We start from the raw sequence: 18,455 nt of genomic DNA, 5'->3' as shown, positions 1-18,455 counted from the left end.
CAAAACATAACTATACATTCACAAATGATTAAGTATATGCTAACAATTTATAAATCTGTCATAAGTTATCTTTAAATATAGCATCATGAAATAATCAAACAGATCCTTAATGGTTAATAGTTACTAGTTAATATATTATTAATCACTTATAAATCATTGAAATGTCAACATTGTACTATTATCTCAATAAACATTATAAATCATTTACAAAGCTTTCTGCATCCCCTAATCTAAAGTGTAAACTACTCATCAGTTGTAAATGTTTTACAAACTTTATGGTTTCCAGTCGTGTGTGCGTAAATATATATATATATATTCACAAACAACCTGTAACCTGGAAGGTTTGCAAAACATTTACAACTGATGAGTAGTTTACACTTTAGATTAGGGGATGCAGAAAGCTTTGTAAATGATTTATAATGTTTATTGAGATAATAGTACAATGTTGACATTTCAATGATTTATAAGTGATTAATAATATATTAACTAGTAACTATTAACCATTAAGGATGTGTTTAATTATTTCATGATGCTATTTATAAAGATAACTTATGACAGATTTATAAATCGTTAGCATATTACTTAATCATTTGTGAATGTATAGTTATGTTTTGTAAATGATTAGTTCATCATTAGCTAATTACTTGTAAATTACTTTTAAATGAATTAACAAAACATACACAAATTGTTAGCATATCACTTATTAATCGCTTATGAATGTTTTGTAAATGATTAGTTAATCATTAACTAATCACTTATAAATGACTTATAACTGGACGTTATTATAAAGTGTTACCGATTTTTTTGGCACTCTCAGATTCCAGATTTGTAAATAGTTGTATATCGGCCAAATATTGTCCTATCATAACAAACCATACATCAATGGAAAGCTTATTTATTCAGCTTTTGAAATATTGACACGTAAGACTGGTTTTGTGGTCCAGGGTCACATATGACAATAATCACAATATTGTTATTGGATCAGGCAAAATGAGTCCTAATACAAAGATGGTGGTAAAAAAAAATATATATACAATTAAAAGCCAAATTACTTTAATATTCAAATTACAAAATTACTCAATTGTCCGTTTATGCTCTGGTACCATTTTGTGAATGAAATAGTGTGGCTCAAATGTAAGACCAACTTAAACAGATAACTTCTGAGCATTCAAGCTCAAGTTTTTAAGTTTAAGTTTTGTTTAAAAGAGTCAGTTCAGAGTTACTTGTTTGCACTGTTTGTGAATCTAACTGATTGATTTGTTCAAATGAATCAGCTCATTAGAGTGGATTTTCCCCTTGATAGCCAACTCCATGGCTTGTTAATTCTATTACATGTGAAACATGCATTATCTATGCATTTTCTTCTTTGAAACTATATGTAGCATTATGATTATTATAATCTAGAGTCCCATGTTTGCAGTCACAGCGTGAATGGAGAAAAAAAAATACAAACGATGAGAATAATTACCTTACATTTTTAAAGCATTTAATTATCATTTGATTCATTTTCAAGATCCTGTACATCTTCCCCAAAAAAAAAAAAAACTGCTAATCGTGATTTTTTTTATGCGTCTTTAACATTTTATTTATGATTTTTAATAGAATTAAATAGTTTTATGTTAAAGTTATCCTGTGGCCCCCTTGTAAATTTAAATATATAAATATATATAAACCATTTTAATGTGCTATATACCATTACTATAGTAAAAAATTGTTCCCAACAAGCCCACACACATACAAGTATGTACAAGCACAAAAGACAGACATCAGCAAATCATGGCTCTCATTTGAAAAGCATGAATTCCAAACTAAATATTCAAATGCATTAAAAAACACACAAAATCCCAGGACTCTGTCTGCCCTCTGTTGTCCTCTAACTAAGCGGGTCATTTCAAAAGGACACATGTCCTCCATCTTCCACAGACTCTTTTCTCTCTCTCGTCAAGGGCAGACGGCCACGTGTCATATTTTACCCTGATCTTACTTTGATGGCCTGTCTCTTTTCTCCTTCAGACAACACACGCACGCACTCGGTGAGAGATATCCATCCAGCCTTCCCTGTTCTCCACACAGTGGGCTGCTCTGTCCATCTCTCCTCGTCTAATCTAACACAGATCAGTGGCTTAACTAGAAATCCCAGAGTTTTTTACCCCTCCTTTAGCCAAGTGGATGCTAACTGGCTAGTCTTTTGGCTATCATTAGCATCAATTCATGTGTAAATGTGGTCATTACCTGAGCAATCTGCAGGGGGGTTGGGGGTGTGTGTGTGAATGGTTGCTGGTGGCTTGTTTGTATGTGTGGGGGAGGGAGGGCTGCTAAAAGCAGAGAACTTCATTGACCATGTCTCACATTGGCATAGCCAAGTCAGCAGTCTTCTCCATTATTGTTGTTTCAGCGAAGAGATACCCAGAATTTATACTGTAGGGATGGTCATTATTTGAAACTCAAATGTAAATATTCTAATATTTTGAGATACTGATTTTTGACTTTCATCAGCTGTAAGCTATAATCAAACAAAAAACAAAAAAAAACTTTTGAAATGTTTTACTTTACATGCAATGAATCTAAAACATATGAAAGTTTAACTTTTTGAAATAACTTACAAGAAAAAATTAACTTTCACAACATTCTAATTTATTGAGATGCACCTGTATATTTAACCGTGGTAATATTTTAATCCCGGTTTGTACTAAACTCATCTGGTGGGTTTGCTGCCAAAAAGCTCTTTTTTCAGTTTCTTCTGACCATAGAAGCCAGTGCCATTTGAAGTTCCAATCGTGTCTGATAACTGAATTTGTTGGAGTTTGATTTTGGATGAGTGAGGAGAATTTTCCTTGAAACCCTCCCGAACATGTAGGTGATGTAGGGGATGTTTAAATGTTGTTTTTAGGTTTCTGACCCAAAGACTCAACTAATCTTTACAATTTTACAGCTGTGTCCTCTTCCAGGCAGATTTTTAACATCTTTAGTTGATTGGAAAGAATTTTTCAATGCTTTAACTAATTTCTTATTCTGCACATCAGAATTATATTCTTAGGTTTTACTCCTTGTGATGGATGATTAAGGGAATTTGGCCTTTGTGTTCCTCATATTTATAATCCTGTGGAACAGGAAGTCATGGCTGGACAATATCATACTCTTAGTCACCCTGGTGTGCTAAAAAATATAAATATGAATGGGAATATATGCACATACACGTACATATATAGCTACGTATACGCGTGTGTGTGTTATATTACACAATTCAAGATAAGGGGGCAGGGAGGGCTGCTAAAAGCAGAGAACTTGATTGACCATGTCTCACATCGCTGTCACTTGCGCATAAACTCCTTAGCCGGAAAACCACCATCCTCGGCACAGTCAACAAGATTCGCCGGGAAATCCCTCAATCCGCTAGACACACAGATCGCAATGAATTCACCACTCAGGTATGTTGCAGGTCTTTTGTGGTTCTATGTTTATGTGTTTCTAATTTTTAGAATCAACACCGCCAAGTGTGTCATTGTGTGTAAAAGTGCTATGAAAATAACAATTTATCTTATTTATTAGGTGTTTTCAACCACTGCTGCTACGCTGACGGCGTATGCGCCCAAACGGAAGAAGACCGTCTACATTCTTAGCAGCATGCACAGCGTGATTCAGACTGATAATACCACCAAAAGGAAGCCAAACACTGTCACCCTTTACAACACCACAAAGTGCGGCGTGTACTCACTCACTTTTTAATATCATTTGTAAATGTGTACAAATGGTTGGTTTCTTTTTTATTTTATTTTGTACTGTTTTTATCAATAAATCTCAGCAACAAAGGAAAAAAAAAACATGTGTGTTGATTTCTCCCTAAGATGGCAAAGTGAAACACCAGTTTCCTTGAAGTGGCTCAGCATGGCCCCACATTGTTTACATAACAAAAGCAACTGTTCACAGCCAATTAAGGATATTAGCCTAAAGCCTTCCAGCCCATCGGCTGTCCTGCGGGTTTTATAGGTAGAAAAGCCAAATGGCTGCTCTCTGGGACTTCTAGTGTTAAACGTATTAGGGTGAGGTAAATCTCCTCCGTTCACTAACTCTGAAAAATGACACTGCTGGATTAGCGGCGGCCACAATCAGAGCATTAAACACACGTGCACATTTACACCAAGACGCAGTCAATAAAGCACTCTTAATCACGGAGGTATTCAACAGGGAGGAGAGCGCGTATCCTTGAGAGATGTGGAGGGCCGCACATCTATCAAATCTGTGCTGTGAGCGCTGGACTGCTTGTATAGGCGAGGAGGTGGGGCAGCAGTCAACTCCAGGAAATAAGAAAATGATTAAGAGTGATTTAATGTCACAGAATGTGGAGAAAACGCACATCTGTCCGACAGAGAATGATGTTATTACACCACCTTCCTTGCGCCTCTTTGCCTCTCTGCTGCCTTTCTCTCGCTCTCGCTGCAGTTTCATCTCTAAGAGCGATGAAGCTTGTATATAAACTCAGTGATTGGAAATCGGGAGAAAAGTCACAGTGAAGAACTAACACAAGAAGCCCACATCAAATCAATACAATTTGCGTCAGGTTGAATACTGCACTCGTAATGAAATATGGCCACACTAACCATTACAACAAAATTAGATGGGGGACACTGGGATATCCTCTAGTACATCTGGATGCATGAAGACTGTTTACGAATTAACTACTGCATCGATTTCAGTATAGTGTGTGGCCATATGTACACCTTAAAGGGATAGTTCGACAAATAATGAAAGTTCTCGCATCCTCTACTCACGTCTCATACCTTTCCAAACCAATGATTTTTTTCTTCCATGAAAATGATGTTATTTAGCAGGTTGCCCAGGCTGAAATTGGACCGACTCGTTCATTATTTTGCCCTGCAGAGTCTCAAATTTTCACAGAATTCACACTCTGCACAATCAACCTGCCATGGCGATATATGTAACAACGAATCAGACCATAACTGATCTGAAACAATATGGAAAGGCATTTAAAACAAAAAAATATAGTGGCAAGTTTTTGGTCAGTTGAGTCCATCCATTTATGCACACATTCATACAAAAATTTTATAAGTATTATGCTTCCCTCTAGTCAGTCTGGTAGAGGGACATTTGCTGTACTTTGTAGTGAAATAAAATCACAAACGTATATTTATATTATGTATACAAACACACACACACACACACACACATATATGTAATGGGCACAGTATATTTATACATATATAAAATACCATTATATCATTTTAATGCCATCATGAAATGAATATATACTGTAATTTGCTAAAATGTTACATCTTTATTTATTATTATTTGTTTAATTTGATGGTATTGTTCACTTTCATTCTATGGAAAACAACATCTGGATATTCTGCTAAATATATCTTGTTCCACAGAGACAAAACGATGCATGCTTAAAGGAGAGACTGATTTTCAAATGCTGATACATACAAGCACACAAACAGACAGACAAATACTTGTACACATGCACATAAAAAGAAATATCTCACCTTGGCATCTCCCTCCATTTGTGGGGTCTCCATAGTAACCAGGTAGACAGATATGGCACTGTGGCCCAGTTGTGAGATTCTTGCACTGCTCACACACACTGCCGTTAACACATGTACTGTGGCCGTTACACTGACATGCTGAAACATACAGTGAAAGGTGTGTTCATTTGATAAGACCGTTTTCACACACAACATCAGTGAGTGGTGATCAGTGCATATATGTGTGAGTATATGTGTTTTTTTGTTTACCTGGGCAGGTTATGTAGGCCCAGTTATAGCCCTTTTCTCTTGAACAGACACTGGTGTCCAATAACCTCTCTCGGGTCTGTCTGCTCAGGCTCCTCATTGGTCCACGGTACGATCCCTCAATACACTGGCCCTGACCTGTGTCTGTAGGGTCTCCACACCAACCGCAGTCAGGATGTTCCAGGCACTGACCACATGTACGATGACCTGAGCAGTTTTGAGCTAAAGAGAGAGCAGACTTTTAAATAAATTAGTTCAAGATAAATGAGTATTTACCAATCCTTTTATCCTCACGTACCTCCACAGCCACATCAGTAACATTCAGTGTTGTTATTGTTAACTTAAATAGAGCTGAAATTAAATATAAATATTAAATGAAAAAAAAATGAAATTTGATAATTAGAAATGAAATAAATAAATGGAAATACTAAAATTACTAATAGTAACAGTGAAATAAAAATATATATATATTAGAATGTTTGTTAAAGGATCATGTGAAAACTCAGCTTTTCCATCAAAGGAATAAATAGAAAACAGTTATTATTAATTGTAATATTACACAATATATTTCTACTGTATTTCTGATCAAATAAACACAGCCTTGGAAAAAAAAAAACACTTTCAAAACATTAAAAAAATCTTAATTATTCCAAACTTTAGACCAAAAGTTACATAGTGTATATTTAATAAATACTATAATAGTAAATAAATGATACTAAAATAACTTGGTAACCTTTTAACTAAGCAATAAAATATCAAGTAATATCACTTTACGTTAAGCCATCAGGCCATCAGAGAACATCTGCTGCAGGCTAGTAGCGAAACATCTTGGTTATGTATGTAAGATCAGATACATTACATACTTGTCACACTCAAACAATGATAAAACAGTCTGTCTTCTTCAGTGCAAACAACCAGCTTTCATGCTTACCACTGAAGTGTAGATGAAATATGGCATTTAAAACGATGTTTTTATAGTCAAGCAAACAATTATTTGTTTGGCCCAACAGAAAAGACCACCACAGGAGCTGTCTTATTGATCTCCAGCAGGTAAATATAAAAAGTCCAGTGACAGTCACTGGAGCTGACAGAGAAAAATAAAGAGAGACATAAAACGAGAACAATAAAGTCCTAGAGACCCCAAACACCATCTTATTTTATCTGAATAACCCAAGACGAAGAAAATAAGAGAATGCAAATGCATTTTCACAGTCTGTCGGTGAAACTCGAAAGACTGCCAGATCTATATTTGTGACATTCACAAAGGGAATTTTTTTTTTTTTAAATCAAAGTGTTAGCACCTCCTAGAAGTTGCAGCAACTCTTAGTTTATATTCAGAATTATTCTATATCACTTTTATTCAATGTACTCTGACTCTGTGTTAGTATCTGACCTTTTAATTTCAAAATAAATCGAGTTTTTGTGCCACTGCATTATAAATGTGTATTCATACAATGTGTCTGACATTCAGAGTGCTGGACATTTGAGACACATGGGAGAGTGTCATATGATTTACATTTTCTCTGCCAGTAGGGGTTTTCTATAACAAAGTTTCCTGAGCCCCTCAGTAATGACCTCCTTTCATTTTTAGACATTTGTGTGTGTGGGAGGGGAAAATGTATGCAGGCAATAGGGACAGAAGAAGCGTCCATCAATGTACGCCTCGACCAGACCCCATCTAATGGGTCCTCAGACAGCGCGAGGGTCAAAAAGTGTCTCAGGGTTAATGGTGAGGGCAGATTCTAGAAGATGTGGAGAGTGTCATTAAAAACAGGGCAGAAAGGCACCCTGAGAGAACGCTGCCACAGTCAAGTGTGATGCTCAGAAGTGAAAATAAGACACTTTGAAGTGCCACAGTATTTCACCTACCTTATAATATTCAAAAATCTGCTGTTTGGAGACATAAAGAGATTCTGTTTAGAAATTCGAAAGGCAAAGTTTTATCAGCTACAAGGAGTCTTTCTGGCCATTATCACAACAGCAGTTTAAAATATTGTTCTAATGAGGACATAAGTTTAAAATAAAACATAAAATAAACTAATATTTAATATTAAAATATACTGATATTAAAATTCAAAAATAATTATAATAAAAACCAGAAAGAACACCAAACCACTGACATGGTGAATTGAAGCTGTTCTAATTACTGCAGGATGTATACTAAAATATTATAGAAATGAATAATACATCACATGGAAAAAAGAAATTTGAAAAAGTTTTCTGACATATTCTGTAGAAGTTCTGGGCATATTTGCATGTTCTTTTGCGTTCTTGATCTAGACTTCCACAGCGCACAGATGTGTTAGGTGAACTCTCTACCCAGAAGCTCCTCACTCCTCCTGCATTATTCACACCCAGTACAATGATTCATTTTGCTATGCCATGTATTCGGCACAATCACAGAGGTGTTTCATAATTACAAACACAATTCTCATCTCTTCCTCTCTCACTTTCTCTCGCTCCCTCCTTCCCCTTTTTGTGTTTTAGCAAAAGATAGGAAGATTATCTTTACCCAAGGACACCTACACATTCATTACATATGCAAATCTATACAACACTCACTATGTTGTGTTTATTTATTTTTTTCCTGAAAAGTACCACTTGCCTTCACTTAATAAGAACACTGATGAGTCTTTACACAGATTCAGTATGAAGTTTCACAAAAGGTCATTAAAAATTCCAAATTAAATCTAGAAATAAATTCATATTATAACACAGAAAGTTGCTAGTGGCACTCGTTCAGCTATTAGACTTTAAAAAAAGACATTTTGTGAAACTGATTTACCTATGTTTTTCATAACTATATGGGGGGACATTATTAAAGCCATAGATTATCAGACATCAGTGTAACTATTCATAGCTTTCAGTCACGTGACCGGCTCGAAGACTTGGAGGGCAAAACATCCATAGAACTGCTGCATAAGCGTGTCAATTTTTCATTTGTTTCCCAGCTGCAAATATTTTGATCACCTCTCAAAAGAATAAAACAAAGGTATTTCTGAACAAAATGCAAGTTTTGGCCATTTGCAATCCATATTAAGCACCCGTGGAAATATTTCAATCATAAACAGTGCGAAAAAACGTTGTAAAAACACTTAAAGTGTCATAATATCTTTAAAACGGTAATTTTAAAAGATCGAATTCAGTATTCATTTCACCATATTAATGATGCATAGTTTACATAGGCAAGCAGATGAGGCCGGAATATGAACGCAATCCGCTGAACGGTTCAGTGTTTTCCTTATAATGGTTTTCTATGGGAAGCCATTTAATGTGAAACTTTGCATATTGCATTTATAGTCTGGCTTCATTTTCTTGCCTGTACAAAATATACATCATCAATAAGGTGTTTAATATCTGTGTTTTACTACATTATTACTTGATGCAATCTGCGTAAAAATACGCAGTGGAGCAAAGCTTCGTTTTGCCCTCCAGGTGGGCGTTCCTATAAGGGTGTGACGTCACGTGAAAACTATCAATTGTTTCTTTCCTTCAAATGAAACTTAACACAAGTAATGAAATATGTATAAACTTAACTCTAAATTAAAATCTGTTCGAGGCATGTCTGGTCAAATGTCAACATGAAAACTCTGTCTACAGTTAGGAGAACATCTGTCTCATGGAGATGTCCACCAGGGACATGGACACCTGTCAAATAGATTGCAGTCAGGATTAACAAGCATAAAGCGGAAAAGAAAAGATTTTAATAGAGAGTTATTGCTGGTATGTGACTTTCTGAGAGAGGAAACCACATACATAACTACATAGATATCGATGGAGGAACATCCCCCTCAATATGTAAAATAATGGGTTTTGCATAGACTGCTGATCGCAAGTCTTTGGGTATGTGCTCATAAAATGGTCACGCAAAATAAAATTGAAGTCCTCATCTTGTGCGTTTTGTTTTGGTTGCTTTTTTGAAAGAAAGAAATACTTTTATTCAACAAGGACATATTAAATTGGTTGGAAGTGACGGTAAAGACATTTGTAATTAAAAACAAATCAGCAAAGAATCACAACAAAAATGTTTTGCAGCATAACTATTTTCAACATTGACAAATGTCTCTTGAGCACCAATTGAGCATATTACAATGATTTCTGAAGGATCATGTGACACTGAAGACTGGATTTTAAATTGTAATAACTGTACTGTATTTTATTCTAATAAATTCCATGGTGAGCATATAAGACTGACCCTAAACAGTTTGACAATAGTGTGCATAATTTAAAATATTTTTGTGAAACTATATTTCTGATGTGGAAACTCTTATCCACAATGACACAATATCTAAAAAAAAAAAAAAAAAAACAATTGTTAGATCATTTTTGAACAGAAAAGATTAGGAGGAAAGTTATGACAAAAGTATGCTCACCATACAGCTTTACTTTTTTGCCTGAAGAACGTCCACACATTTGTCTGTGTCTTTAAAGACTGAATAATAACAAAGACTTTAAAACGTTTTTGAAAATAAAAAACAAAAAGACTTCAAACTCATTCGTACCATAACAGTACAGCACAATGGACGTGGCTGACATGCAACACACTGCCGCATTGTACAATACGGTATTTCTATTATCTCAACTTCTGAATTCAAAAGGCAATATTTGCTGAGCATATTGAGCCAGTGAAGAAGTTCATTTCCATTTTGATTAGGTGCATATTATCATGCTGTCACACTGTTTCTTTATCTCCGTCTAGAGCTTTGTTTAAATATGAAAACTGCACTTTCTCTAATTAAATTATCCTCCATCACAACAGCTACATCTACGGGGCCTTTCAAACCAAAGAATCACGCAGCAAAATATTTGCTTTGCCCATGAACCGACTCCTTGGAGGAGGAAAAGATATCCTCTAGCAATTCACTTCCATCAGAGAGCTGACCTTAATGATGTTTATTGTCTGACAGATCGCCTCTATGAAATACAACCATCAACATCCAAGTTAACAATGCACTGGAGGCCTTTAGTCTCTGCAGTGCAGATAAAATCAATGACCAGCACATCCACAGAGAAAGAACAGTAATATCTGTGTAACTCTATAATGGCGAATGGAAGGGGAGGTCGTGGTCTCAGGGTCTCAAGGCCATGAAAGAATTTCAGCATCCTGAGACACTACAGACAGGCAATTTCGCCTGTCAGGGTTTTGTAGTAGTATTTTTTCTGAAGAAATATGTTGGTTATTAAGCATTATGCCTCTCAGTTGGACTGCATATCTATTTTTCATTCTCGTCCCCGTTGCAGCTGCTCATTTACCACCACCAGCTCCAGTGCCTCTTAATGCAGAAGGAAAGAATGATTCTATGCGTCTACAAACTGGCTGATGACTATACAAGGTAGGTCCGCGTCAGCTACTCCTAAGGCTTTTCTGAGACGATTACCATCAGTCACTTCAGATACTTTGGCATGATTCTGTGTTGTTTTGGACCACATGATATCGCTTTTGTGTATAGGGATATTTCTGCAAATCTACTTAGAAGGAACCAAAGGAGCTGTTGAATCAAGTGACTGAGCAGAGATCTGAACAACCTCGGCCTCAGACTCAGATGCCGTGCCCATGGACCGCCCCAAAGTTTCCCACTGACGCATGATGCACATAAAAATGGCAAGGCTGAAATCACCTGTTCAAATCTGATTGGCTGACTTGACACAACTTCAGAAATAAAAGCACTTAAAAACTCAGCAAGCTGGGCTTTCAAGGACCTGAAATAATAAAATAAATAATTGTTATATGGTATATTCTTTTAAAACGTATAAAGATTTTCTTTTCACAGAGACTTGAGAAAAAAAAATCCTATTTAGATGTCCAAGCCCCACAGGTGCTAAACACTAATCTGTTTGTTTTACAATTTTCTTATTATGCATTTTATTATTATTTTTCTGCCCTAAATGTCTGTACCTCAGAAAACTTAAGCTGTAGCGACAACAAATTTTGTGGCATAGTGATAAATCCCACCACTAAAGCGCACGTTCACATATCCAACTGACATTAGGTGGCACTATTAAATACATTTGAATTTCTGTTTGTATTTTTAGTAGGGCTGGGTATTGTTAAAAAAACAATTTTTTTCAGCTTGTTGACATTTATACAGACTCAAAGCCTCATCTCCTCAGCCACTGCACAAAGGAACAAAATATATCCAACACAGTAAATCAGTGCAAATAATTTTAAGAAAGTTCAAATAGTTTTCAGTTTACACATCTGTTAGGCTACATTTACACTAGTGCGTGTTCGTTTTAAAATGCATAGCTCAGACAAAATCATAATTTCTATTTATTTATTCTAGGTTGTTAAAGACTTCAAGAAATTGAAAATCTTTATCCACCTCATAAGTGGGTGTTTTATTTTCTTTCACCATGTTTTATTGTTATTAAATTATGGTGTACTAGGTCTAATTATTTGAATGCATAAAAACAACTTAGTTTATTCAAATTTATTCTAAAAATAGCCTTAAAAAATGTTTTATTTTTCTTCAGAAAGTCTGAGTTCTGTATCTGGTTTTCAAATGAAGGCATAAAAAAATAATTTAATTAATCTTTAAATTATTGAAAATCAAAGTTTATGTATTTATTTTGGCAAACAAAGGGGGTTTACTATTAAAATAAAAACATGGAAGAAATGTTGTGTGATCATTACTAAAAAAAAAAAAAAAAAAAAAAAAAAAGTTGTAATTTTAATAGTAGGCTATAGTAGCAGTATGTACTGTCTGCTGAACAATATTAATGTATTTCTGCCCCAGTATCTTCCAAGTTAAACCGAACCTTTATTTTGACGGGTTGCCGTAAATACCTTTATAGTTCTGTGTGTAGAATAGATGATATGACGCTAGTTTTACTCAGATCAAATGGTAAAATGCTCATGAAGTGACTCTCTGAGCAGTTCTGGAGATGTTGTTCATGTGTTGATGTCCTCATTTAGTGAGACGGCAGACGGCAGCGTCACGTGCGCTTCAGTCAATGTGATAAACAAAACCGCGCAACATAGAGAGCAGACTGCTCCGTACGCTTTCGAATCGCGGATGTCAAACACTGATCAATCTGCGCGTCCGCCGTGTCGCCGTTTCTAGTCAAACACACCTAGTACTGCAGGCTTATTGGCTCACTGACATTGATAAGATTAACTCCTTAGGTATCGAGATTTGGTACCGAACGACAAGACGTTTTTCGATACTCGGTGGTATCGAGGCAATTCGGTCAGTGCCTAAAAAGTATCGCACTTGATACCCAGCTCTAATTTTTAGAACTGTAAAATCAAAATTTGAGTTTTAACCCTACATTTCCTACATTTTATTTCTGTCTATAATGTTTTTCCACAATCTTCACAAACTCCTAAACTCCCTCTAATCATTCAAAACCATTCATCCGATCTTTACGGAATTTTGCACATTGCAACTCTCGACACTTTGATGCATCAAAGCATTGCAAAGGTGAGTGAATTAATGTGCCTGGCATTGCACAATTTAACAAATTGGCCTATATCTATACCTATATACAGAAAAGCAAAGTCCAAACTTCATGAAACATGACAAGCACAGGCAACTGGACAAGTAACTTGCTATACTGCACAAAAACGTTACATCAACTTTTGCCCATAGGTGGTGCTACAACAGAAAATGGTGCACAGCCATAGCAAAAGATATTTTAAGAAATGTCATTTTTTTTTCCATAAAATGGAAGTCAATGGTCATCAAAAATATTCTGTTACCAATAGGCCTGTCGCAATAATCAATATATCGACTTATCGCACAATATATGCACATGATCTCACTCATTTTTGGTTACACAATATATTGCCCATTATATTTACATAAAAATTTATTTCACCATGTTTTTTGCATTCCACTTCCTCCTGTATCTTTTGCAGATTTTCATACATAACGTGGTGTAGTCATGAGGTGCCAATTCAAATTTTTAAAAAAATCTGCAGATATGGCCTTGTTTAGAGATCTGCGCCTTTGTGCATATGACATCTGACTGCTAAGTAGTGATTGTGTTTTCAGCAATAGTGTGCCCCCTTAATTTACAGAGAAAACAAGGTCATGGAAAAAAATCTGTAGATGGAAAAATCTCCATACATGTTCTTTGTGCATTTTTCTTTTTTCTACTTGTTATTTTGCACTTTTTGTTAGAAAATATTTACTATTTATTTAAGATTTTTAAGGTATCTGATATGATACTTAATTTCCACGATTAAGAATTAAACTTTTGTTGTCATTTGAGAGTGTGTAAGCCTTCTTCCATTATTATGCTGTCATATTTTGATTATATATCAAGTGGCATAAAATGGTCTTAAAATGACAATAAAATTACTTATCGCAATTATTTCTGGGGCAATATATCGCACAACAATAAGTTGTTATCGTGACAGGCCTAGTTACCAACTTTCTTCAAAATATCTTCTTTCATGTTCAACAGAAAAAAAAAGAAATTTGCAATTACAAGAGGGTGAGTAAATGATGCCAATTTTCATTTTTGGGTGAATGATCCCTTTAAGTCATTTTTTGTTACTGTTGCCTTCGTTTGTTTTAGAAAACCCAACCACTAAATGGCACATAAACACAAAACAAAGAGTGTTTAGTCACTTTACATGACAATCAGATTAGGGGTGTGCACAAATAGTCGAACATTCGAATATATAAAGAATCCATGATAAAGCCTAAGCAGTTATAACTAACTGCACTGGGTGGCGCTGTGGAGCGTGTTAACAAGTTGATAGTATTTAAATCACAGAATGTCATCTGCCTCGCAAATTTTCTTTGATCAAAATGATCTTCCTAAATGATCTGCCAAGATGTACTTCTGGTCAAATGAATTGGTGAAACTGATTTATCATAATATCACCACCACAATGAGAAATCACATGAAATACAAACATCAGTCAGCTAAGGAAAGACAGCTGTCCATCACTGCATTTGAGCGCAGCTGTACTCCGATTGAGCCGAGAAGAGAGCACATCTGATTGTGAAATGATCTTGAGACATATAAAGTTTCCTCGAGGGAGAGTGGTTTAACACAAAGCGCTAAGAAACTGTTAGCACACGTTATCTTTTTCGACTCGGCACGTTCAGACTGAGAAACAAACTTTCACCCGAGCATGTGAATATTATTGTTTCTCTCAGAATTAACATGTGAAACGACGTAAACACAATAAGGCTGACTCGAGTATATGTACGTTCTGCACTGTAATTGGCACGGTCTGCTTGATTTTTCCATTATTTGATCTGCTTGATCTTGCTGCTTTTGTTTTATATATATTTATATATTGTTTACACATGTTTTCAACCAAAATAAAACCTTGAGAGATAACGTAATGTTGTTATAGAACATTGTTGTGTAACGGTTAATCATAAGCTTGTTCAGAATTCGTGACAAAAACTTGATACTTAAAAATAACGTCTTCATTAAACCTCATTTAAATAAACGAATATTCGAATATTCGTTTTTATGAGACCAAATATTGGAATGCAATATTTTTGGAAAATGCCCATCCCTAAATCAGATCTCTTGCTGTCTAAGCGGGTTGTTCTTTGTCAGAAAACCTGCAATGAGGACCAGACTTCATGCCAAAGTCTGAATTAGATGAAAGGTATGAGACTGAGATCAGAAAGACTTTTTTCTCTTTGTTCAGGGTCTCTGTCTCATGTGCAAGGCCAGACAGACGTTGATAATTTATAGATTTTCCGGTGGAGGCCAGTCAGAGTATGACAGGAGTTTATAGTGAGTTTGATACCTGCCTGTGCAGCAGGGCTGAGTGTTCACAGCATCTGCTCTCTCAAAACTCAATCTCCCTTAGGCTCACAACAGAAGGGAAAAATGAGAAGGCAGAAAGTAAACGAGTTAGAAGCTGTGTGTGTTCACCACAACAGTGTGTACTCATAACTCCAGCTTCTAGTCTGCCATGTATCTTAATGTGCATGTGTCCTTGATGGTATGAGCCTGCACTCACCGCCACAGTCTCCAGTTTGCCACTCCAGGCACTGGCCGTAGGGGAAGGAGATGATGTACGCATTGGAATCCACACAGCGCTTGGTGCTGCCGCACCACATGCACTCCATGGCCTGGCTGGTGCAGTTGGCGCAGCTGGTTCGCAGGGCACAGGGAATCTTACATGGACGCACGCTAAGGTTTGGGCTCACTGAGGGAGGAAAATGCAGTAGTAAGTATTGCAATGACCTTTAAGTGAATTACATCATTTAAAATACTGAGCAAATATTGTCAAACTATATAAAAAAAGTCTGAGACTTCATGTAAAACCTGAAGATCACGAATGATCCAAAGAGCATCTTTTGCGTCAATGGAAGCAAGAACATGTATACAAGTCAGATGATCAATATCAAAAAAATTACTTTGATTAGTAACTGAGAATCAGCAATCTTAAACATGTTAATAATAACATTTCACTCAAATTTTTGTTTGATCAAAGTTAATCCTAAAACTTTGTTTGAAATTACATTCTAAATCCTACATGTCAGTGTGGTCCCAGACTTTTGCACTCCATTGTAAAACTCTGTAGCTATAATAATATATTCTGCATTTTTATCAACACGTAAAGATGACAATGTTTATTACAATCATGATAATGACAATGTCTATTCTTATTGTCTGTTTGTTACCTCCTGTAGAGTAAAAGAAGCAACTGAAATGAGCACAATGAGCAGAATAATGTAAATAAGACATGAAAACGAGCAGAAGAAACACAGAGAAGAGGGGAGGACCAGTTGACATTCATTCTTTATGCTCTTTGCATATCTGTAGGGGGGAGTGTCCAACTCTCCTTCAAGGCCTAATTTGTGCTTCCCTCAGTCTCTATTCCAGAGTCTTTCAAACAGGTCCAACAGAAATACAGCAGCCAAGGCAGCAGAACATATGACAGTGTACACAAAAAAAATTCAATAAAAAGTCTATGAAAAGCAAGAAACTATAGCCCCTTTGGGCTTTTGGGCAACTATAGCCCCCGACTGGACATTACGGTTTCATAAAACCTAGTAATTTGTTCAATACATCATATATGGAAAAGAACATTATGGCCGATGCACACACCAAATCACATTCACATATGTGTCGTACATAAAGCCAAGAGCAGGCCTAGACTGGATCTGCATAAAATTCAAGAAAAAAAAAGAAAAAAAAGGTATAAATCTGTGGAATTGGCATTAAACACAGTTCAAGTAAGCGGAGCTAAGAATACAACACCCAAATTGCTAACTGAAAGCATTATCAAATTAAGACCAAATATATTTAATAAAATGTAATAAAAAGGATGTGCAGAACTGTGTGAATGCCAGACTTCCCATTTCTTGAGAACTCTGTGGAGTTTTCTGTGGGAGCGCATTCAGTTTGGGTTTGATGTGTAAGAACATCATCCACCACAGAAAAGGCGCAGAATCACCTCCAGGTTCATGTTACAAAGGAAAGGTGAAAAAAAAAAAAAAAAACTTTTCTCACCAACTGGCTTCTCACAGATCAGCCCCTCGGTGTTGGCAGTGCAAGGTTTGGCTTTGAGTCCAGCTACCTCAGCTCTTTCCAGGTACGCACAAAAGCCTGAGTCACTTGGCTCCCCTGGTAACCACTGCAGCGTGCTGGCAGTAAAGGGAGACATGTCCTCCCACCCCCAGTATGAAACATTTATCTTCCTTAGACCCACCCAGGGAGTTAGTTTCTGCAAGAGAGAAAACGGCTTTGTTCATGTCTTCTTTACACACACACATACATGCACAATACAATCCAGTGAAACATATAGTAAAATTCCACATAGAATGCATAAAAATGCAATACAATGACCTCTTCCATGAATAGTATTTTTTTATTTATTTCTGCATTGATTTTAAAATTTCTTACAGCTATAATTATTTGAAAAACTGTTGTCCATACACCGGTTTCCACTTAAATGTGATACTAAAATGTGACTGTGCCACATATCTAGCATAAAGCTTGTTTAAATGCATTAAAATCATTTTGAACACAGGTTCAATAAGCTGCTATCGCCCTGTGTTCATAAATACTCTGATTATGAACATTAGTGTAAAGAACAGAAATACATCTGAAGTTAAAACGACAAACAGACTAACATATTTGCAGATGCGATAAATTCAATGAAATAAAAGAGAAGAGTTAATCTTCATAAACTGCTATTTGAACTCAATTTGAACTCAAATTTGCCACATTACAGACTTCCAGCTGGATATTCATTCAGTGCACCTTGACGTTTTGATGGCTAATAAGTCTGTCTCCTGTGCATAAGACGTGTTATGGTGTTATAAATACACTTTTCCTTTCTGTCTGTCTTCTTTAAAGAAAGGCAAAAGGCCAACGCAGTTTAATTATCAATTCAAAGCAAAACAAACTGATTTTGACATACCACAACCTCTCAGATTTTCAATTCAAATTAACAACCTCCCTGTATGAAAAGGTATTGCATGCTTTGATTAAAAGGTTTAAGATCTCCTGTGAGTTTGTGCAGCCGCAGGGAGTGAGTGTGACTGTCTGTGTGAGTGACAGAAAAGAGAAAAAATAGTGGCAACTGAGAAACCGGCACATGTGAATCTTTTTCACATCAAAGGTGGGTCCTTTCGAAAACTGTGTTAATCTTCAAAGGACAAAAGCTGCTTAAACACTGAAGCTCACACCGCAATCAGCGAGGGAGCGGATTACGCAGAGAGTCACTCCTTTCCTTTTAATTAACACATGACAAATATTTGTACCGTGGCA

General features: G+C 36.0%; 1 protein-coding gene across 1 annotated transcript in view; it reads right to left on the bottom strand.

The window, feature by feature from the left end:
- LOC306884335 (attractin-like protein 1) overlaps positions 1–18,455 on the bottom strand; it is a 270,253-nt gene that overhangs the window by 167,932 nt on the left and 83,866 nt on the right. The window contains exons 17-20 of the mRNA XM_079440107.1: positions 17,193–17,406; positions 15,694–15,882; positions 5,754–5,972; positions 5,505–5,642 (exon numbers count right to left, since the gene is read on the bottom strand). Of these exons, the coding sequence (XP_079296233.1) occupies positions 5,505–5,642; positions 5,754–5,972; positions 15,694–15,882; positions 17,193–17,406 (760 nt within the window). The remainder of the gene's footprint in view (positions 1–5,504; positions 5,643–5,753; positions 5,973–15,693; positions 15,883–17,192; positions 17,407–18,455) is intronic.

The sequence above is a fragment of the Barbus barbus genome (genome assembly GCF_936440315.1).
Source record: "Barbus barbus genome assembly, chromosome: 18".
Classification (NCBI taxonomy): domain Eukaryota; kingdom Metazoa; phylum Chordata; class Actinopteri; order Cypriniformes; family Cyprinidae; genus Barbus; species Barbus barbus.
Note: the sequence above shows the minus strand (reverse complement) of the source record. Positions and strands in the feature narration are given on the sequence as shown.